Raw genomic sequence first — 23,291 nt, forward strand, 5'->3', positions numbered from 1 at the left:
ACTTAACTGTTAGGAGTCCTTTACCTTTACCTTTACCTTTTTTATGCAGAATAGTATATTCAGTATCATTTGACACCCACATATATTAAATGCAAATACCCTTTGTGTTTGATGGTTAAACTCTATACAGTGGTACCTCGGTTTACGAACTTAAACCATTCTGGAAGTCTGTTCTTAAACCGAAACCGTTCTTAAACCGAGGTGCACTCTCCGTAATGAGGCCTCCCACTGCCAGTGCCCTCCCACCGTTTTGATTCCGTTCTTAGACTGAGGTAAAGTTCGCAAACCGGCAAACTACCGGTTTTGTGGAGTTTGTAAACCGAATAGTTCCTAAACAGAGCCGTTCTTAAACAGAGGTACCACTGTAATTGCTAAGAAATGCTACAGATATCAAATGCCACTTTTCTGGTTTACAGATTAATTTACCAAGACTTAATCCACAATCATTCACCTAACATTTAGCTAGCTGAAAATGTCACAAAACATGTCTTCTAAGCCATTCATAATAAACAAACACTGCTTTCTTGTTTAGGCCTAGAATTTGGCAGAGCATCTGATATTGGTACTGAAGTCTTCATTTCACATTTTAGCCTATATATTTATTTTCTATGTTAGCCGATTACTTGAGCTTTTCATGCAGCACTCAATATTTTTCTTGTGAACAGCCATTTATATTTCTTCAGACAGTGCCAGGGGCACACTTCAGATTGGGTGATTACATGATTTCTATTCTATGCATCAACAGCGATCTTGTGAGAAAATAGAAGATGCAGCTCTGGACTGATATTCCTACTTCAGCTCAGCAAATAGGCATATTAGGCAACCACATATTTTTTTATGTTTACATATACGGAAGTAGAATGAAACGTTGCCATTGAATAGGTTTTTAGCAAGTGGAACTCAAATGTCAGTATTCCCTCCCATTGGGGGGGCATCCATCTGCCTTGGGAGACAAATCAAAGTGTGCACCTTTGGGGGTAAAGTAAAACAGTTGGAGGGTTCTAGTGTCTTCTGTGGCTGTAGACCAATATGTGAAAGACATGTTTTATTGCAGGTGGGGCAGATGAAGGTGTCCGGTTCTGCTGCTACAGGTTGACCATGACATTTCTTCTCTCTCTGCACCTCCCAGTAGTCATTCCTGCTCTGCCCACTGCTGTGGATACACAGCCTGACTGATTGTCTCCTAGCACTGTGGTTATCTGTAAGGGATTCCCACATGGCAGGGCTAATGTTGCCAACGTTAATTTCATGTTTGCAGATGCCTTTGTTACACAGAACTGGTTTGCCAATGGGCCTGGTGCCTGAAGCCAGCTCCCTGTAGAGCCCGTCCTAGGGGATTCTGCCATCTTCCATTCTGTGTATGTGACAAAGCCAGCATAGACGTGTTTGAGAAGTGTGAACGTGCTGTGAATGTGGGTTTGGGAGAGCTGCCACCTGTTCCCACATACGACCCCTTGGTTACCTAGCTGTTTAATCCAATTGGCTCAGGGGAAGACCATCTCTGCCCAGTTAGTCTACAAGGGAACACCTGCATTGTTGTACCTACTGGTAACTCGGTACCTGTGTTTATTGTCATTTCATATCCCTTCCATCCAGCTTTGCCCTTTCACCAGATAGAAAGTTTGCATATGATTTGTGTGTCTGCCATTCAGTATTGCCCCTCCCGTTTTATAATCTACTTGTTTTGTTTTGTGACGTTATAGCTAAACAGTTGGGATTAGTGGTGGGAATAAAACAATTTTTCGGATTCTGCAGTATTTCCCTTTGAAATTTGATATTTTTACTAATCCGTAATTAAAACTCAAATTTATATGTATACTATTCTTAGTATGATCATTTTTAGCTGCTAAGGATTTGGGAAGAGAGCCAAGTATACATATTTTTGTTACTTTTGCATAAGTTACTAAATCATAAGCTACTAAGGCTGGGTACACACTCCCATTCACTTTGCATCCAGTGTGCTCCCACTGCTGGTTTGGAAGCAGTATACACAAGGCATTAGCCACAATCCATATCTAACTTGCATCTATCCTGCCATTTCTTATGAAATAAGAAGTTTTGATGTGTTTTTCTCCAAATCAGCTTCAGTACAAATTGAGAAAAAGAATGACCCAGCTGTGTTTTAAGCTTGTAACATGTGCACAGCCTAAGTATCCATCATTATAAACTAGTATACATATAACTTGTTCTAATTCTTGACAGATACAAATATAATAATTGAAAGGAAAATACAGCTGATGCTGAAAAACAATTTCATTACTATTACCCCCAAACATTGTTTAGCTATAATAATTTAGTGTAATAAAACAACTGTGTTTTCAAGGCAAGGGTTTGTTATGTTGGTGGGAGTGGTGGCACATTGGATAACAGGCCAGTAAAATTCCCAACTGGCCAGAAGCAAATTTGGGTGCTCATCAGGTTTTAACAGGACTTTACCATGCAGAATAGAGCAGGTGACACTTTGCATAGCAGGAAGCTAAACATCCTTACCTGCTAATTGCTGCAGATCAAAAGGACAGCTTTAGGGGCCAGTTCAAAAGCTGATTATAGAAACCAAATAAACCAGGATTTTTTTGGCTATTAGTGTTGCCAAATTTGAAGCAGCCCCTGTAGCTGTCTAACAGCACTTTGATCTACAGCAATTAGCAGGTGACAATGCTTATTTCAAGGCCATGGGAATCTTTACCTGCAAAGCAAACCTCTGTTGAAGGCACTAGAGTAGGCTAGGGCAATTTTTTTCTAGCCAGATGAGAACCCTATTGATTTTTCTATTGCAAACCGGAAATTAATTTTATTTGTCAGTTCTTAATTTTGTACAATTTTTTGCTTACTGTCATTAATTTTCTAGCTGATCTGTTGCAAAAATAAGAAATCTTTATCTGGGATTTGGATACTCTTTGCTGTGAAATATTTGACTAAAAAATCATATTGCGCACTCTTGAGTATGCTTGAAGCTCTCCTTCGCTTTCCATACCTGCAATACCTCCCCCAGCATATCTATATTCTGTGCAAACTTTCTCCCCATATAAAAGCAATCAGGTGAAGCAAGGAATTCATAAGGCACAATGATAAATGGGTTGCCAAAGCACCATAATCCCCCTTGCCCCATCTGTAGAAACACTTGCTGGCTTTCTCAGTAGCATCACTAGTGATGAGAAACATCTTAAGGGATTATTTCGACAGATGTCATTTTCTAGCAATAGCTCCTCAAAATGTCAATGAACAGAAAAGAAAATATTGTTCTTTGATCTGCTATAACTCATGGCCTATATACATTTTTGTAAACATGCAGTAGTCTGGTTTAATGGACAAAAGGTTGCGCTGTTTCTTCCTTCTGGAAAGCTCCAGTTCTCAGTTGCAGTCTGTATTAGGAAGAGATGTTTGTTGCAATCATTTTCTCTCTACAAAACACGCACACACAGCCTTTTGACTGAGGTTTTGTGCTCCTTTGTGAGAGGTGAGAAACTCTTTGCAAGGCATATTGGAGGAGGTCACACATCCATATTGTTGAGAAATCATGGGCATTTCTCACATACATGATTCAATTTTACATTTTGAGTTGAACTGTTTCAGTGGGGCGTCATTCGCTTACTAATATAAATGCATATACCCATCTCTGTTTTACCTCACCTAGTTATGAACTTTGTGCCACTAGAATTGGCCTGAGACAAAAGATTTGGCATGCAACACTGGCAGAAAATGAGACTGCCAGAGCAGTGTAGACGACAGGGCATATTGGCACAGTTGCTTTGCCATAATGCAGTGTCATCCCTCTTCTTCTTAATTCAGGATAAGGACTAAAAGGGGGCTTAATTTTCCCGCGTTATATCCAAATTTGATTAGATATGTGGTCCCATGAAATCATTTCACTATGTGATCCTGATTGGCTGATATCACATGACGAAAAGTAGGGACAAGAGGAGGAGGACCACAATTATGGACTCTCCCCAAACATGCCTCCAAGTGTGGTTGGGCCATGTATATAGGCTCTCTATGTTGCCCTCCACGTATAGAACGAAGACATGATCCAGCCCACTCTCAGATACATTGCAGAGGCATTGGATGAATGTAAAGTATTTGAGGTGGTGTGGAGAGGTGGTAGAGATGAAACCTGGGGAGAAATTTGTGGAAGTAGTGTTAGAGAGTATCAATTCGGTAATGACTCAGGATATGAGATAAGATAAACAGCAACACATAGAAAAAGAAAAACATGGGGAGGGAAATGAACTTTTGGATGAACCCATAAAATGAAACAAAGGTAATGTCCTTGAATAACTGAGGATCTGGTGCTTCCCAGTGTGTAAAAGGGAAATCCCAGACAAGAGCCACAACATAAAATAAAATTAAGAAATAAAGCATTTCCTTGACATCAATTAAGAGATTTTATGTGTACTAGAAGAGAATATCAGATATTTTGGCTGCAGTCCACAGGCTGATTATTCTGGAATAGTGCCATTGTCTTTAATTTTGTACTTCAGAGTAAGCGAAGGCTGCTGCAGATGTCATTTCAACCAAATATTTAATGTGGTTATTGTATCAGAACTCCAGTTCCATTCAATTTAAGCCAAATGTAAATATGGTTATGTATATGTATCTATAGACATAATTTCATCAGGCCATTTCTGAATGAAGAACATGACGTCAGAACTGCCACTGATAGTTGAAGTATAAAATCCAATGTCTTCATGATCATTTAGCTTGTGCAATAGTCTACAATTAGGTAGCACCCAACCCTAGGGCTGCATCATTGTATTAGAAGTACCACCACCTTTTCCCTTTTGCTTATTCGTTGTTGTTTTTTAAGTGATGGATAGGATGGAAAGATAGAAGCACATACAATAGAGAAAAATTAAAGTGGGTCCCGTGGTAAACTGGGTTTGAAAAACTTGATATATTACTGGATTAAGAGGATTTACACAATTTATTTGATGTGCTCCCACATTCATGCCTGCTGGAGAGAGCATGGTAGGTTTTTTTTTTAAGCCCTGGGCAATATGAAGATTAGGGAGAAAGACTGATAAAGGTATTGTATTCCTCGATGTCATGCCCTTCCTTGAGGACTTATGAGGATAACGAGTGGGAGGAAGAGGCCATGATTCAGAGCCCTTCCAGTCAAGCCTCTGACTCAAAACTGGGCCTTGCAGTTGAGAATTTTCATCTGGAACTCTCACAGGTCCCTTGTTCCTTGTTCTAGGGAGAGGAGGTCAGGCCATTCAATGCTGAGGAGCCCCATCATTTGCCAGGGGAGGGCAAGGTCTCCACAGCACAGAATGAGGTGTCAGGATTAGAGGAAAGCCAGACATTTTCTCTAGGGCAACAGTGGCACATCAATAGGCAGGAACAGACCCAGCCTATGAGGAGTGCTTCACTTCAGGCCAGGAGCTGTTGGCAAGAAAGACAGTCTCACAAGTAGCTGGACTTTCCCCACTTCTATTTAAAAGAGTGGTGGGTAGGCAGGGCCAATTGTTGGAACAACTTCATGCTCCTGTGCAGCTCTTGATCCTGGAATCCTGACTCCTGGTCTTTACCTTGAACTGCTTTTAGGGAACCCTGAAGCTTCTCTCCTGAGCTGGACTGATCCTTACCTCATCACTGGTATCCCGGGGTGACTGGAATAATTTTTGCTCTTATATTCCTAAATTTACACTGTCAGAATAAAGTTTGGCTTCTTACTTGCAAGAAAGCCCAACTGTTGTTATTCTTGGGTGGGAGTCAGGATATGCTGCTATTTATTTGAAAGTTGGGTAGTGTGATCAAACCGTGTGGGATCCTTTCCATGTAGTAGTTGGTTTCAAGGACTCAGTTGGTTAAAGCAATTTCTACTATGTCAGGGAAAGCCTTTTGGCTGAAAATCATCCAAATCACATGAGCACAACTTCACACATCATTTACCATGTGACTCTAAACCCATGCTGATGGAATACAAAATGGTAATATTTTTGTGTGACTGTGCCAAAGACATTCAGGTTATGGTCCAAAGTGATGATATTTGTTTTATTGCTGGTATAGCTCCCATGGACACAGGATGCAAACAGTTATCTTGTGGCAAAGTAACACAGTACATCAAATGCATCAATTCTCAACTTATTTGGAACCACCAACATAACCACTGGTGAGATATTACTAAATATGAGTTCCCCTTCTCTGCTATTACATTTGCAGGAAAGGAAGATTCTTATCATTGTTTCACTCAGGAATGTGCATGAAGAAGCAGTGATGAAATTTGCTCACCAAGCATTTTACTTAAATATCCACTTCTCTAGCAGTCTGAAAATGATTCCCTGAGTGCCTGCCATTAATGCTATAGCTGTAGTGAAGCCAGGTGCCTTACAAAGCTCCTAGATGGTTTAGGCCAGTCCAAAACCAATTAATCAATGCCAGGCTACATGATGATTTATGACTTAGTACATTGCTTTATACTTTGCTGTTCTGAACTGAAACCATTCCAGAGAGCTCACTGGAAAAACAGATATACCTTTATTTTAGAGAGACACTGTGATGGCATTGATTGAATTTCATAGACTGAGACTGGGATCAAGTAGTGATGTAGATCTTTTCAATGCACAAAACTTAGAATCTGGCATAGAGCATCTGAAAAAAATTCAACTTTCTAGAAGATGCAAGATCCGTTAAATTAGTGGTGGTCTGTATTTTCTTTCTGACTGTCTTTCTGACAGTGACGAGCAACTGAAGAGACCTCCAACTTCTAACTGTGAAGAGTGTAACCACCAACTTGGCAAAATGCAAATGTGTCAAACAGTAAGTTAATGTTTATACAGAAGCCACTGGCTATGAAGATCTGGAACTCCCCTAGCCAGACAGCAAAAGTTGTAATTTTTTACATCTTAGATGAAAATGTGAGCTCTTATTTACAATATGATATATGAGTAATAAATGCAAAACTAACGTTCAGAAAATGAAAGATGAGATAATCCTTTGAGGAACTAGAATGACTTATCTACGTATTAATAGGAAAGGGATACGGGATAGGTTCTCCATATCGTAAAGTTTGGGACAGTTGACAACCAAATTTGCACAGTAAGAAGGTATGTTGAATGAACTTAAGTAAAGAGAGGCATGTGATGGTTGGGACAGTTTTTGACTTTGATAGCTAATTTGCTGTTCAGGCTAGATTTACCAAGCCACTAAAGTTGTTGAAAGTTGATTGATTGTGAGTAGAGCATGTTGATTGTGAGTAGAGATGAGATATATGTTTAGTCTTATGGGATAACAGTCGTGTACTTCGCCATGTGCAGAACCTTATTTTACATTTTGATACTGGCAAGAACTACTCAGGGAAATTAAGCTAAACTTAAAATATATATCTGAGCATTACAGATTACTAGAAAAGCTAACCAATAGACTGTAACTGACACGGGGACAAATAGAAGAGGATGTCTTCACCCCAGTATGGCTCCCCTTTATCACATACACAGCCCAACAAGACAACAAGAAGAATCCACCGACAGCATACAAATCAATCTGGCTTGCCTGACCCAACAAGCCCTCTCTCACCTCACAAATGTAAACAAACCCCATTGCAGCCAACCACAGACAACCCAGCCACACTCTGCTCCCAATACCTCTCACTACCAAGGAAATGTAATAAATGAATAGAAAGAGAACTTACCCTGTTAACGCTGACACAAAACCCCACACGTACACTATACAAAAGAATGTAAGCCTTACCATCTCACCCCTCCTCTCCCCCAACCCTATACTCAACGCTAATGTCTCACAACAAATGTACATGATTTGTAAGAAAGACTGTACAACCTGAAAAAAGAGACAAGGCATGTACTTTTTGTAAACCAAGAAAATCTTTAATAGAAATAAAAAGTTTTTAAAATAAAAATAAAGAAATCTGAGCATTGCAAAATGGAAAAGTACACATTCCAAATTAGGTGATTATGCGTAATGAATTTTAACAGTATCTCTATGGACTGACCCTGGCAACCTAAACCCAATATACCAAGAACAAGCATTTGGTTCATGTGCTTCCTTCTTCCGCCTTCCTGTGCATTATATAAAGGGAAATTTGCAGGGTTTGTTAAACTACAGGCATTATGTGGTCACTGGTTGGGTTCTGGCTCCATTCTGGTAATGAAGGTGGGGCAAAAGCTCTTTAGGAAGTGGGAAGTTTCTGATACGTTTTTCACTCCTTCCTGTACAAAGGAATTGTCTTGCTTTTTGCCTCACATTTCCTACCTCAAACAGTCTAACACCTTCTATTCTTACCATCCTTATAAACTCTGCTATCTTATGCTAGCTCCCTTCCTCCTGGAATGGTTTCTCCCACCCGATTTCTACTTTCATGCCTTTTATGCTCCCCTCTCCCCCCCCTCTATATAGCCAAAAAAGTTTCTTTTCTGTCACCTTTGTTCCCGTCCTTGAATGGTTTTTGGCAGGCAGTTGTTTCTATTTAGCCCACATGAGGCTATTTCTTTCCACCAACCAATCACAGCGGTTCACTGCCTTTCAGCTCTGTGCTCCTCGTCAGATCAACAAAAACGTTTACAGAACAGCCACTGTACCTCCTATCAGGCACATTTGTTGACTGCTTTCTTCTGTCTGCTTGCTTCCTTCTCCATCACATAATCACAAGATGAAGTGCACAGACACCATTTGAATGGCAATGCCCATCAACTTTGGGGGCAGTGGCCCCATCAAGTATTTTATTGGGGGCGTCAGCGAAGGGACCTTGGCCTCTAGGAGATGGCTTCTATGCCCTGGACTAGAGTCCTGGTGAAGGTTTAAATGTGGATTTCATTTACCCATTCATTTTATATTCCTTTCACCATTTCAAATGAATCAAGGTGGAGTACGTGAAAATTAGATAAAACATAAAAAACCAAGGTGAACCAGGACATGGCAAGTCCGAATCTGGACATGTGTTGAAGCATTTACAAGATCAATCCAGCATATTAAATAGCCACAGAGAATGCCAAGTTGTATTAAATTCAACAGGTAAAAAAATAGTTGTATGAATCAGCCCTTATTTCCTGTGTTACCTGTCAGCACATCTTGGCCACATATGGTGCGTTCCTCCATTTATAGTCAGAACTTCAAATTACATCTGACAAAGAATTACACATTCCCATGTCCTCCCTTAGCAGCTGCTTTCTCCTGAGTGACCTGCTATTTTAGTTTTGTGTGACACACATGCATTCCTTGTAGTTTGCATTTGCTGCAGTTTGATAGATATTGCCACTGACATTCTCCATATTTCATATGCCAGGGAATAAAATAAAGAAGAAACTGGAAGGTAAAGCCATTCATAGACTGTTAGCTTGCATTCTTCTTACTGCCAGTTATGGTATTCAGGAATAAAAAGATTCTAATTCGATTGCATTGTCTTGATACGATTCTCTGATTTGTATAAGGCATGTATGCCCAAGATACCAAAAGCAAATATTGCACAGGCAGCTTAGTCATAAGTCTCAGTGGAGCCTTACTTTCAGATAAGCGGGCTAAGACTCCAGTCCTATGGTGTGTATGTGTGTATGCTAGAGTGAAAGTGTAGGCAGTTTAATGACCTTACCCTAAGCCCATCTGGGTTCTTACTGGCAAGGTAGAAGTGAGGGTGGAATAGCACACTTGTGTTTTTCTGTCCCATTATTCTTCCCATTGGAAAAATATTGGAGAGAGAGGGGCGTGAGAGGTTTAGGCCAGCTTCTGAAGTGGTCCAAATCTTTCCTCAGGTTGAGGGATGGAGTCAGACTATTTCCAAGTCCTCCCTTGGCACACCCCTGCACTGCCCCTAAGGCAGCCTCTTTTTCACCTGGCTGATGTTGGATGGTAAAGTTAAAATTCAGTGCAGTAGCTAAACTATTACTGCCCCAAGTCTGCTCAGAAGTCAATCCTATTGAATTCAATGGTAAATACTTCCCAGTAAATGGGATTACGACTGCAGCCTTAGTCTCTTTGCTGCCTATAACGTATTTTGAGTAAACATGGGTATGAACAGGTTAATTTTAGTCTTCTACAGTAGCTCCAATTATGCAATTGCAGTTAAACCAATGGGATTTATAAAATATAATAATAGTAAAATTATTATTATTATTATTATTATTATTTATTTCTATACCACCTCCCTGCGAGGATCATAGGGTGGCTTATAATATAAAAACAAAACAAAAACACATGCCATAATAACAAACCAAAGCAATAATGCCCCACTCCACATACTCCAGTTTTAAAGGCCATAGATAGTTCAATTAGCCAAAGTCGTGGGAGAAGAGGAATGTTTTTTGCCTGGTGCCTGGGCAAGTTATGTTACACAGGTACCGGACAAGCCTCTCCAAGGACAGCATTTTACAAGCAGGTTAGTTCATATGGAGAGAGGTTGTCCTTCAGGTATTGCAGTACTTGCACGTTTGCTTAACAGATATTTAAAAGACAAGAGAGGGATGGTCTCAAAAGTTGAATTTCAGAATTCAAAATTAAATTGGAATAAATAAATGCTGCTGAATTTTAGAAGTAAAGAAACTCATTTTCCTGTGGTTTCGAGTCTGCTATTGCATTGAAAACATTAGTAAAATGTGACAAATACAGCTGTTGGTAGTGTATCCCATTTGTGACTTCTTTGAAACCTTTCTATTTATTTTCATGAGCAGAGTCCTTCACAAGCTGTCAAAACCTAAACAGTACTACATATCAAACCAACTCACGCTACTGAGTGAATGTTGTGGGTGCATATACATACACAGGTCCCACTCCCCCCAGTGTCCCTATGCACACTAGCTCTGCTTCTGACTTTTGTGTGTGAGACGTCTATATGTGTTCAGCTGGATGTGCTTAGAAGCTTCTCCACAATTGGGGACTGTGCAAGTTCCTTCCTCACTTTAAACCCACGTCTTCACTCTCGGTTCTTGAACAGGGTTATAATATGGTTGAAAAGGCTCAGAGGATCTAATTTCAGCATAGCAGCTATGACAATTATAGGCCTTTCTGAATTATATAGTGAGGATGTGCCAGCCAGAGAAGAAATGGAAGAATTGTGGCATACAGGGGGAAATACTTGAGCGTATGCCCTTGACCTAACCAGTGATGCCTGTGCGATCTCTGTCATAGCATTGAGTCCAATAAGTAATTTTAGACTTTGAACCACATTGCAAATTAGCTGTAAGACTGGGATTGCTGGTGTGGTGGGACATGATGATCATGTGGGATGCATTTAAGCAAGTCCCTTGTCACATTAAAACAGAGATAGTCAATCTTTTAAAAATGCTAGTTATAAGTAGATCCTGCCACCTGTAGGGTTCCCAATGATCTCCATCCCGGCTGATCATTTCCACCCCAACTTAGCTTAAATATTCATAATTCTGGCCCTGAAAAAGTCTCAAGACTGTGCCATGTCGGTGACTGAAGGTTTGACTTTGCTCTAAGATAAACTTCAGTATACAGTATTGTCAGGGAACTGCCATCGGAAGGAAGGGAAGTGAAAGGGCTCACACAGGTTGGGAGAGACTCAGCAGCTGAAGAGGGAACCAGTAGGGGGAGAGGAGCTGGGCTGAGGGAAAGGGAGCTGGAGGGATGGCTCAGAGACACTTCCAGCGAAAACAGTGGGGAGGTTTCAGGACCTCCTGTAGGGACACCCACTCCTCGCCGGAAACTGTCACGCAGAGAGTCCAGAAGACGTGTTTCCGTTAAGGAGCTTTTATGTTGGAAGCGATTCCGAAAGCAACCACTGTCGGAATCTGCCAGCGACTGACGGAGCCATGTTTAAGGGGCTCCGTTACAGACAGAGGTTTGCAAACTTGACCAAACTCTGAGGGACTAGGATTTTACACACAAGCAGCTCATCGTCCCATCACAGCATTCCGACAGTCTTCGTGAGCAGCTTGTGCAGGAGAAGGCATCATGAGCAACCCAGCCGGAACCGGAGAAGCAGGAGCTGGAGCGGGTCCAAGCCTGGAAGAAAGGTACCGGGTGTTGGAGGTCCAGCTAGCGCTGCAGACGGCGAGGCTTGAGGAGAGGAGGGCTCAGGATGCAGACAAAAAGGGGAAAGACACCCAGCTCGTCAGAAAGGTACCAGGATTGGTGCAGAAGTTTGGGGGGGAGCCCAAAGACTATCATGGCTTTCGGACAGAGATGCAATATGCCCTCAATCTGCAGTTTGATGAATTCCCTGACGAGGAATCACGAGTGGCTTTCGTGATTGGGCATCTTGAAAAGGGGGCGAGAGACTGGGTTAGACCCCTGATGGCAGCGAATAGTGACGTCCTAAAGGACACGATGAAGTTCTTTCGCGCCATGGATCTGATGTTTTCCAGTGATATTGAACAGGGAGTGGTCCGCAGACAGTTAATGGCTTGCAAACAGGGGAGCCGATCTGTCCGTGAGTACTGGACTGAGTTCACCATGTTGATCCATAAATTGGGGTGGGATCTATCGGCGGAACCCATTCAAATGCTCTTTGAAGAAGGGCTTTCTTCGGCTGTGAAAGACGAACTTTCCCGGGCACCCAGGGCGGAGTCTATGGACCAGCTGACCAAATCAGCGCTGACCATAGGAGCGCGCCAGGAGGCGAGAGCATTGGAGAGGCGGGAAGGGAAGGGGGAACGTTGGAAGGAGTTCCGCATTCCAGACATTCCAGAGCCAACTTTCCCGCCGGCAGAGCCGATGGAAATCGGAACAGCGCGCGCGCGCGCAGTTTCAAAGCCCAGTGAGGGGGGAAAGAAGGAGGGAAAAGGCGCCCGGAAATGCTATCTCTGCCAACAGCCAGGTCACTTTGCCAGAGTCTGCCCCCAGAGGAAGGAATGGCAAGGGATGGTAGGAGCTGTGGAGGGAAGAGAGGAAGAAATACCGAAGCAAGTAAAAGCCAACGCCTGGCTGCCACCGTCGGGGCACAGCAGCCAGGCCAAAGAGCAGTGAAAGTGCCCACGCCAGAACCTCCTAAACCCGCCCTAGTGATAGAAGTGGCGCTAGAGCTGCCAAACGGACACCCTCTAAAGATAAAGGCGCTGTTGGACTCAGGCAGCTCCTGCAATTTCATGAGCAAAGAGTTTGCAGCTGAACACCAGATACAGACGATCCCTTTAAGCAACCCCCTGCAGGTGACCACGATCGATGGCAGGGAGCTGTTGGGAGGAGAAGTCAGCTTGCAGACCGTCCCAATGATAATGAAGGTGGCAAGGCACACCGAACTGATAGCGTTTAATGTGGCCACCTTGGGAGGAGCTCCCATTATATTGGGGATGAGCTGGCTAGCGTTACATGATCCGCTGGTGGGCTGGCATCAGAGAGTGGTTTCTTTTGGTTCAGCACATTGCTTAGAACACTGCAAAGAGGGAAAGGGTTTGGCAGGGGCCCAAGCCACCCTAGCAGGGACTGAAGTAACGGAGAACGTGAAGGTACCACGACAATACGCAGATCTCCGCGACGTCTTCAGCGAAAGGGAAGCTGACCAATTACCCCCGCATAGACCCTTTGACTGTCAAATCAATTTACTCCCTGGGGCACAGCTCCCTGTAGGCAAGCTGTACGCCATGTCAGACAGAGAGATGCAGGAGCTAAGAGAGTTCATTGACAAGAACCTGAAGAGAGGGTTCATCAGAGAGTCCAGGGCGGTGGGGGGCAGCCCAGTGTTTTTTGTGGATAAAAAAAACACGAACAAGCCGAGGCTTGTGTGTGACTTCAGGGCCTTAAATGCAGTGTCAGAACCAGTGGCTTTCCCTATGCCCAGGATTGACGACATTTTGACAAGGGTCAGGAAGGGAAAGATTTTTACTAAACTGGACCTAAGGGGGGCGTACAACCTGATACGAATAAGGAAGGGGGATGAATGGAAAACCACCATGTTCACCCCTTTGGGGGCATTTGAATATTTAGTTATGCCCTTCGGCCTACAAGGAGGCTCCGCGTGCTTTCAATCGTTTATGAACCACGTCCTGGGGCCTTTGCTTTACAAGAATTGTGTGGCCTTCTTAGACGACGTGTTGGTGTATTCTGAGAATGAGGAGCAGCATGTGAGAGACGTCAGAGAAGTGTTGAGCAGGCTGCAAGCCAACCAGCTGTGGGTGAAACTGGAGAAGTGTCAGTTTCATACCAAGGAGGTGGAATTCCTGGGGTATCGCCTGTCAGACAAGGGATTGGCCATGGATCCCGGCAAGGTCCAGGCGGTGCTGGAATGGAAAACACCCAAAACAAGGAAGGATGTGCAGAGGTTCCTAGGATTTGGGAACTTCTATCGTAAGTTCATCCGAAACTTTGCCCACCTGACGGCGCCCATTACGGACTGTCTCAGCAGTAAGAAGAAGTTCGTTTGGACTGAGGAGGCGGAGCGAGCATTTGAGGAACTAAAAAGGGCCTTCGCCTCGGAACAACAACTCCTGCATGTGGATTTACAAAAACCGATGAGAGTGGAAACTGACGCATCAGACAGAGCTATTGGGGCGGTGCTTCTGCAGCCAGGGAAGGAGGAGTCAGAGTGGAGACCGTGTGCCTTTTTTTCGCGAAAGCTGAACAAATCCGAGAGGAACTACACGGTGTATGACCGAGAACTACTAGCCATTCATGAGGCGTTCCGGAGATGGAGGCACCTGCTAATTGGCGCACAACATAAGGTGCAAGTGTGCACTGACCACAAGAACCTAGAGTATTGGAGGACGGCACGAGTGCTCAACCAACGGCAAGTGAGATGGGCCCAGGAGTTCTCCAAATTTAACTTTGAGATTTGTTACGTGCCAGGCCCAGAGAACATTAGGGCGGACGCTCTCTCACGCAAACCTGAATATTTGGAGGGGGAGGGAGCACCCGAAGAGAGACATGTCATTCCAGAGGACCGCTGGGTGTGTGGGGCGGCATTGGTGGGACAAAGAGAACTGGTAGAGGAAACAGAGAATGATGAATACGCCCAGAATAAGCTCAGAGGTCTTAGGGGTGAGGGAGAGGAACCAGGGGGTTTCGAGGAAAGAAATGGAGCTTTGTATTACAAAGGGGCACTGTATATCCCTGAAGGAGACTTAAGGGGGAGGGTACTCAAGCAGTTGCACGACAGCCCCACGGCGGGGCATTTTGGACAACACAAAACCATGTGGTTGGTCACCAGGGAATTTTGGTGGCCTAAGGTGAGGGAAGATGTACGGGAGTATGTAAGAGGGTGTGAGCAATGCCAGCGAGCCAAAGGGGAGAGGCGGGCACCGGCGGGGCTATTAGAACCCTTACCAACCCCAGAACGACCTTGGGAGGCAGTGTCGATAGATTTTATGACTGATCTGCCGAAGTCCAAGGGGAAAACAGCCATCATGGTGGTGGTAGACCTACTAACAAAGATGTGCCACTTTGTAGCCTGCTCGCATGCAGTCACGGCGGAAGAGACAGCGAAGTTATTTGTAGAACACATTTTTAGGTTGCACGGGGTGCCATTGAGGGTGGTCTCAGACCGAGGAAAACAATTTACTTCCAGGTTCTGGAGGAAGCTCATGAGCTTACTGCAGGTGGAGGTCAACTTTTCGACTGCCCGGCACCCTGAAACCAACGGGCAGGCGGAAAGAGCAAACGGGGTCCTCCAGCGATACCTGAGGTGTTATGTCAATGACAGAGAGAATGACTGGGTAGAAAAGTTGGCGCTGGCGGAATTTGCCTACAACAATGCCGAGAATGTGTCCACAGGGATGAGCCCCTTCTTGGCTAATTATGGGTGTCATCCCAGGGCTTTCCCAGGGGGAGAAGGGGAGAGATGGGGTGTCCCGGCAGCCGAGCATTTTGTAGAAGAAATGGAAGCAATCCATCGTCAGCTCCAACTCAACTTAGAAAGGGCGAAGGAAGAATACAAGAGGCAGGCAGACAAGAACCGAAGGGAAGGTGAAACCATAAGGGTGGGAGATAGGGTGTGGCTGTCAACCCAAGGGTTGCCGTTCAAAGGAGGTTGTAAGAAATTAAGACCCAGGAGATTGGGTCCCTTTGAGGTCATTCAACAGGTCAACCCAGTGGCTTTCAGGCTCCGGTTACCCAACCACATGAAACTGCACCCAGTATTTCACAGGTCGTTACTGTCACCGTATGAGGGGGGACGAGAAGGGATGGCCACTCGGGGACCGGTCATAGAAGAAAGGGAATGCAGCAGCCATGTGGCAGAAATCCTCGACGCCAGATGGAAGGGGGATCAGGTGGAGTATTTGGTAGCGTGGGAAGGAGAACCGGAGTCAGAAAACACTTGGGTAATGGCAGAAGATATCAATGACGAGGTATTGATAGAAACGTTCCATCAAAGGTTCCCAAGGAAACCTCAGCCTGTGGAGAGGTTCCGGAGGGAATACTTTGGGACCACCGATGAGGAGGAGGAGTTGGAAGGATTCTCGGAATCGGAAGGGGAAGGGGAGATGGACTCTGAGGAGGAGGAGTACTTCGAGACCAGGAACCGCAACAGGTGGAGAGAAGTGTTCGGGACATCGGAAGATGAAGGAAGTTCATTCCGGGGTTTTGCCTCCTCACCGCCCGGAGAGGAGGGGGCGAGAGGGGATGAAGGGGGCCCTGGAGGGGAGGTGGATGTCAGGGAACTGCCATCGGAAGGAAGGGAAGTGAAAGGGCTCACACAGGTTGGGAGAGACTCAGCAGCTGAAGAGGGAACCAGTAGGGGGAGAGGAGCTGGGCTGAGGGAAAGGGAGCTGGAGGGATGGCTCAGAGACACTTCCAGCGAAAACAGTGGGGAGGTTTCAGGACCTCCTGTAGGGACACCCACTCCTCGCCGGAAACTGTCACGCAGAGAGTCCAGAAGACGTGTTTCCGTTAAGGAGCTTTTATGTTGGAAGCGATTCCGAAAGCAACCACTGTCGGAATCTGCCAGCGACTGACGGAGCCATGTTTAAGGGGCTCCGTTACAGACAGAGGTTTGCAAACTTGACCAAACTCTGAGGGACTAGGATTTTACACACAAGCAGCTCATCGTCCCATCACAAGTATACAGTGGAGACAGTCCCTATTTTTGGTACCTGGTAAAGCACTGTCCCAGTTTTTTCTGCTGGACAACTAGGATACTTTTTAAAAATTGTTGGTGTAAGTTGCTAGAGTTGTTGTTAGTCTTTCAGTTTCTGCGTCTTCCTCAGTCTTCAAGAACTTAAATCTGTGCAGGGTAAACAGACACATCTTGTCTCTAGTGCACATGAATGTAAATACATGTACACAAGTACTAAGGACCTACTTCCCATATTTGAATTATTCAGAACACATTGCACACTCTCGTCTCCGCCTCCTGGTATATCTGTACATCTGTAGTCAAGAACAAGATCACACCCAGCTTTTAAATCCATGGGGAGCAGAAATGCTATACAGCAGGAGCAGTAGACCATTCAACAATGTGTAACAGTTTGTGTATGAGTGTGTTGGGGAGACAGACATCTTGTTATCATTGGTATTAGAACTGGAACATTGAATACATGGTCCCTATTTCCATCTGTGAAATGGTGGAGGGTATGACAGTCCCTAAAAGGACTGTAAGCAGACTTATTTTCCACTTCTGTAGAATGCTAAACTAGGTTGACCTAGTGAAAAAAGGAGGTCAGAGAATTAAAAACTTTATAACCCATTACTCCTGCAGCACAGCTACAGCTCTTCTACTTTTTGCCATTAAACTCTGGGCTTCATAACTTTAAAAAAGTCTATGTGGCTTCCCTTTTCTTGTATTTTTTTCCCTTGCCACTTCTACAGTATTTGGTGATTTGGTAGACTGTCACTCTAATTCCTTTGTATAGGAAAGGACACAGCCAATTGATATAAAAGGTCAAAACTGTACTAAGAATATGCACTAGATTTCCTAGTTCCAAGGCATGAAAGCACAGAACCTGCTGTTTGCAGTGTATTTCCTACATTTTTGAAATTAATGAAAGTGTATGTATGACACATTAGATAACATTCTATCAGATCATATACAAGTCAGACTCTTGAACGTTGAGAACCCTTTCACTTTGAATGTAGGCATCCGAATCAAATGTTAAAGGCATGGGGATACAGGTTGGGAATGGAAAAGCCACTTATGGGCAGGGAAGTTCCTGCATGCAATAGAGCTTGAAACTTCCTTATGATGGTCTATAGACATGACATGGTGGGCAAGTCAAACTCAGGTGCCTCACACCGAGCATTTACAGCCACTTTGGGAAATGTGCCACAAAGAGGCATTCAAGTGCCTACAATATGTAGCTTGAGCATGAGATTTTTAATCTCAGGGTTGTGGGTTCGAGCCCCACATTGGGCAAAAAGATCCTTGAATGACAGGGAGTTGGACTAGATCATGGGTAGGCAAACTAAGGCTCGGGGGCCAGATCTGGCCCAATCGCCTTCTAAATCCGGCCCACAGGTGGTCTGGGTATCAGCTTGTTTTTACATGAGTAGAATGTGTCCTGTTATTTAAAATGCATCTCTGGGTTATTTGTGGGACCTGCCTGGTGTTTTTACATGAGTAGAATGTGTGCTTTTTATTTAAAAAGCATCCCTGGGTTATTTGTGGGGCATAGGAGTTCGTTCATTTCTTCCCTTCAAAATAGAGTCCTGCCCCCCACAAGGTCTGAGGGACAGTGGACCGGCCCCCTGCTGAAAAAGTTTGCTGACTCCTGGTCTAGATGATCCTTATGGTGCCTTCCAACTCTACAATTCTAGGATTCTAGGGGTAGTCTGCTCAGGTGTACATTGGTAAGTCCGCTATCAAGTGGCTAAAAAAAATTATATCCACATTATTGCACCCACTATAAGCAGTTTTGTAATAGACAATTGTGATGGTTGATAAAGTAGACTTTAAGTATATATACATAAGTTTCTGCCTCCTGGTCCTTTCTTTCTCACAGTCCCTGTAGCAATCATTCCAGAAGCTCACTTTTAGATTATTTCTTCTCTAGAAACATTCCCAACAGAGAGCACAATGTGATTAAATAAGCACAGTAAAACAAATATTTCTTCTTTTTTCACACCACCTTGGTCAGCATTTACAGTATAAAAACTCTTTTGTCATGTTTATGGATTTTGTTAATGAGTTTTGTAACAGGGTCCAGTTTCCCTCCCCCCCCCCCCTTACCGTGGAACATCAGTGAAGTTAATGACATTTTGGAGAGTTTAGAAAACCACAACAGGACTTTGTAAGGCCAGTCTACCTGGAAGTGAAGTGTCACGGAAGAAAAAGCACAGCATGTTTTATAATTACTTGATGCTCCCAGTTCAGGTTTATACAGTCATCATGTAGTGATAGTGCTAAATTCAAGTTTCTTTAACATAGGTTTGAAATGTGTAAGTTTTATTTCCCCCAGTAAATATACAATACACACTGAACATTACGATTAACCAACTTTATGCCCATTAAACTTTGCTTCACTAACACATGAAACACATTAAGAGGTCATAATTATTATTTTTTTGTGACTGAACAAACTGTTGTCAATGAACAATTTTATAAAAAAAATGTAGAAAACAGTTCTAAGTGTTGCCACTACACCCCTTCCTTAAGACACATTATGCACAAGAAATATTTTCAATTATAAAAAGGAAAAAAGTTCTTTTAAAAAAATGTTAAATTACATTACATTTTAAAAAATATGTTCTGTGATTATTTGAGGTTCACTGAATGGGTGAGAGACAGAAAGATGGAGAAAAAGAGAAAGCTTCACTGTTGAAATAATGGGGTTTTGTTATACATAAAAACTCCTCTTTATAGTAGCCTATAATAGACAGTGATATTCTAGTACTCCACAGGTTTAATACTGACACAAAACTTCCCAACTGAAGTGATGAAGACACATATGAAGGAACCTGGGATGGCTACTTTTACTCAGACTAGATTTGACAAGAAATCGGCTAGTAAGGTGTTCCACCAAAGCTCAGCACAGGTTTCTAAGAGACAATTAAAACATTAAGGAAGATCAAATAGTACAGTCCTCAGGGGCCTGTACAACTTTAGAATGCTAATGTTTCAATGTGCTCTTGAAGTTTTCCTACATATAGAAAGTTTGTGATAACTGATATATTTCAAAGGTAGAACAGGACTCTGAGGACTCTACCATACACATATTGTTATAAGATCAGTTATGAGATCAACTTCTCATAGTACCTGTAACAGCAGTATGGGTGCAACTACCACCGTGGCTGCTCTCATCATGTGTGGTTAGGCCAGGCTGCATGGTTATGTTCTGTAGTAGTGGCATGCTACCTACTAGGGTCAGTAGCACCAGCATACTTGCAATCCACCTTAGTTACATTGGTGGAAAACAGTTTTAAATCCAAACCCTTTATTCAGTTAGTATGGCTTCAAGTAATCACTTCTAGTTTCTTTTCTCTCCACCCAGTCTACTCCATGCCAGATATTATCATGTATCACTGTCTCAGCTGTTGTCATCTCAGGAACCAATTTGCATTTGGATGCTCTTATTTTTGAAAATTAATTGCTGTTCTGTAGTTTCAGCACAAGTCTTAAGATGTGCCTAGAAATCTAAGTCACCTGGTAGATCTTTTAAAAAAAGGTTATATGAATCCTTTATAAAATTGCAATCCACAGAAGCAAAAATTGAGGCCACGTACTATTCTGACTGGAGAGCAAATACTTGATCTCAGGTCAGATGGGAGTTGGGGTAAGGGATCATCTAGACTCAGCCCAGGAATGGCTTTTCCCATTCCTTCCCAGTATGACTAGTGCTGTCCAAGGCTTCTGAAGGAAACTCACAGCAGTGGTCATCAGATTGAGTAAGAAGGGGGAAAGAGACATGCAGACTGAATCAAATGCCCCTCGGTGGTATTCCCGCCTAACAACGGATTAGTGCTTTATTCAGTTGTCTAGCATAGCACCTATCCAATTTGAGGGTTGGGGCATGGAGACTATTCTCCATTGCAGATACCTCTGTGTCAGGTGCTGAGATAGGTTGCTAGAGTTGTGGAGTTTCTCCCCTTAGTAGCAGCTTACTGTGTCTTCATTACATGGATCTGTGTACAGAAAACAATGTTTGTACCCAGAATACTATTGCTGGAACATGGTGTCAACACATTAACATACTGAATTTAGGAAAGAGAAAAGAAATGTCAGTTTTTATACATTTGTTGAATATTTCTGTACATTTATAAAATAATGGCTTTAACTATATCCAGCATTTCAATAAGCAGGAACATTACATAAATTCCTTGGTCACATACACACACAAAATATTTATCCTTGATTTGATGGGGGGGTTTTTTTGGTTTGCCAATGCCCTGACGTTACGTAAATGAGATAATTTTATATTTGCAGTGCTGATTTAGAATTGGTAATGACAATGTTTTATCTTAACAGCAATCTCAATGCAATGTAATAAAAAGCAGCATATAGCTAGCAGGTTTTTTTTCTAAAAGTGTATGTCACTTACAACAGTGTGAGAGCTAAGGCAAAGTATTAAAACAACATGGACTGATAGTAAGTAAAATGTGTTTAAACGCAAGTGTGTAATAATGATGTGACTGAATGACATAAGCTCTGTGATGTAAACTTCAAACAAAATATTTAATGCATTTGATATACATTTACAGTATTTCTAACAGAGAAATAAAAATACTGTAGAGGAGTTGGAGAAAAACATGAGAACTAATGATGAGACAGGATGCTTTTGTTAATGTCCACTTACAGAGAGTTTGGTTTATTGAAAAAGTGTATAAACATGCATCATGTTTTCATAAGAAGAGGCTTGAAATTTACTCATCAAAAATAGGTCAAAGATGTTTTCTTTTCTTTGTTTCTATCCAGTTTCCAATAATGTACTGAATTGGCAAAAGACATATTAAATTCAAAACCGATCATAAATTTACCATTGTTTTCAAACATTTTAACCCAAGATTTAAGGTACAAATGAATTGGGTTGCAGTTTTTGACAATTTTAGATAATACAACACAAAAATATGTTTAGAATGCATAAAAACAATTATGCCATGGATTTCAAGTGATGCAGCTCTACACCTTCCATTGTACTGTACATGTATTGGAAAGATGAACTAAGATAGTCTAGCTTTTTTGGAAGCAGCTTGGATTTCTCAATCATAAATTGCACCTTTAACTCTTGCTAGGTATTCCTAGCTCATATGGTTCATGTTTCCTGGAGGGGAGAGTGACTCAAGCATAGTAATTTTTAAAACTATAGTATTAAAGAATAGCTTTAGTGAAACACCTTAACTTCCTTCCTTTGTTAGCAAGATCAACTGTGTTGAACAAAGGAAAACTGATACTAAGAAGAGAGGAGGCTTGTGTTCTCGTCTGGTCTTGAAACTCACACTTCCATCATTTGACCCCTTTTTTAATGGTAAAAGCAACATGTTGCTTATTATTTCATATAGGATTCCATCCCTGATGCCCCAATAAGCCTTTGCTAACATCAGTTTGCCAGTCATCTTCCTAATTCTACACCCAATGGAAAACCACCTAACATAATTCATTACATCCAGCATTATCCAACATAGCTTACAGTACATAGACTCCTTTCACATTCAGACTTTTATTTTCTTCTTCTTCTTCATGTCACGAGGAGTAAGAGTTTTGTGCTTATCACCAACAAAAAAAAATTGCAGTGCAAACTTTAAACATAAAAAGTTACACAATTAAAAGTTATTATATGGCACCACAGCCTATTAATTCACATATAATACAACAGACCAATAAGAACAGACAATAATATGAACATAGCTAAAAAGAAGGTGAGCTTGCATAGCAATGCAATAAAAAGAAATTATATACAAGGGAACTGTTTCATTCTGCAGGGTGATTTTTTTCTCTCCTTTATATATGCTTGATAAGAAATAGATTAAGGTGGAAGGTGTAGTATAGAGAAGAACACAGGTAGAGTATCTGTGGGATATGTGTGGCTGTGTGTCTTTACATTGCATTTACAGTTCTTTTAATAAGTAAGTACATAAATAAAGAAAATGTTCATTGCACTGTTTTAGTGTCATCACTTCCATGAGTTCAGACCTTGATGGCCCTTGAGAGCAGCTTGAGATGTTTCTGTTCCAACTACTCTGTTAAACAAAAAGCAAGAACATTATTATGTTTTAAGATACTTTACTTTTAACTTCTATGCATATTTCATTCAGACATATATTCAGACATATATTTTACAAGCAGACCATAAAAATCATTAACCTTCTGATTGGTTCAAATGATAACTTTTGTTAAAGTGAATGCTATTGTCGGGACTGTTTTTTTTTTTTACAGTATTCATTTTTGTATCTGAAGAAGTGTGCATGCACACGAAAGCTTATACCAAGAACTAACTTAGTTGGTCTTTAAGGTGCTACAGGAAGGAATTTTTTTATTTCGACTATGGCAGACCAACACGGCTACCCATCTGTAACATTTT

At 42.4% G+C, this 23,291-nt stretch overlaps 1 protein-coding gene and 1 long non-coding RNA gene across 29 annotated transcripts in view; one reads left to right on the forward strand and one right to left on the reverse strand.

Annotated features, from left to right (window-relative positions):
- Window positions 1-23,291, forward strand: part of LOC308476419 — a 60,742-nt gene that overhangs the window by 25,657 nt on the left and 11,794 nt on the right. The window contains exons 3-4 of one of the 7 annotated variants that reach the window (XR_013985866.1): window positions 5,545-5,595; window positions 6,678-6,759. This is a non-coding gene — a long non-coding RNA (uncharacterized lncRNA). Of the gene's footprint in view, window positions 1-5,131; window positions 5,596-6,677; window positions 6,760-23,291 lie in introns of those variants that run through there. The other 6 variants (XR_013985867.1, XR_013985868.1, XR_013985869.1 and 3 more) reach the window with 6 other exon arrangements.
- Window positions 19,002-23,291, reverse strand: part of ROBO2 (roundabout guidance receptor 2) — an 835,262-nt gene continuing 830,972 nt past the window's right edge. For all 22 annotated transcript variants that reach the window (XM_081003977.1, XM_081003969.1, XM_081003975.1 and 19 more), the window contains one exon: window positions 19,002-22,950. In XM_081003977.1, coding sequence (XP_080860103.1) covers window positions 22,949-22,950 — 2 coding nt within the window. In that variant the 3' untranslated portion in view covers window positions 19,002-22,948. The remainder of the gene's footprint in view (window positions 22,951-23,291) is intronic.

This window comes from Podarcis pityusensis (genome assembly GCF_964106645.2).
Source record: "Podarcis pityusensis genome assembly, chromosome: 4".
Taxonomy (NCBI): Eukaryota; Metazoa; Chordata; class Lepidosauria; order Squamata; family Lacertidae; genus Podarcis; species Podarcis pityusensis.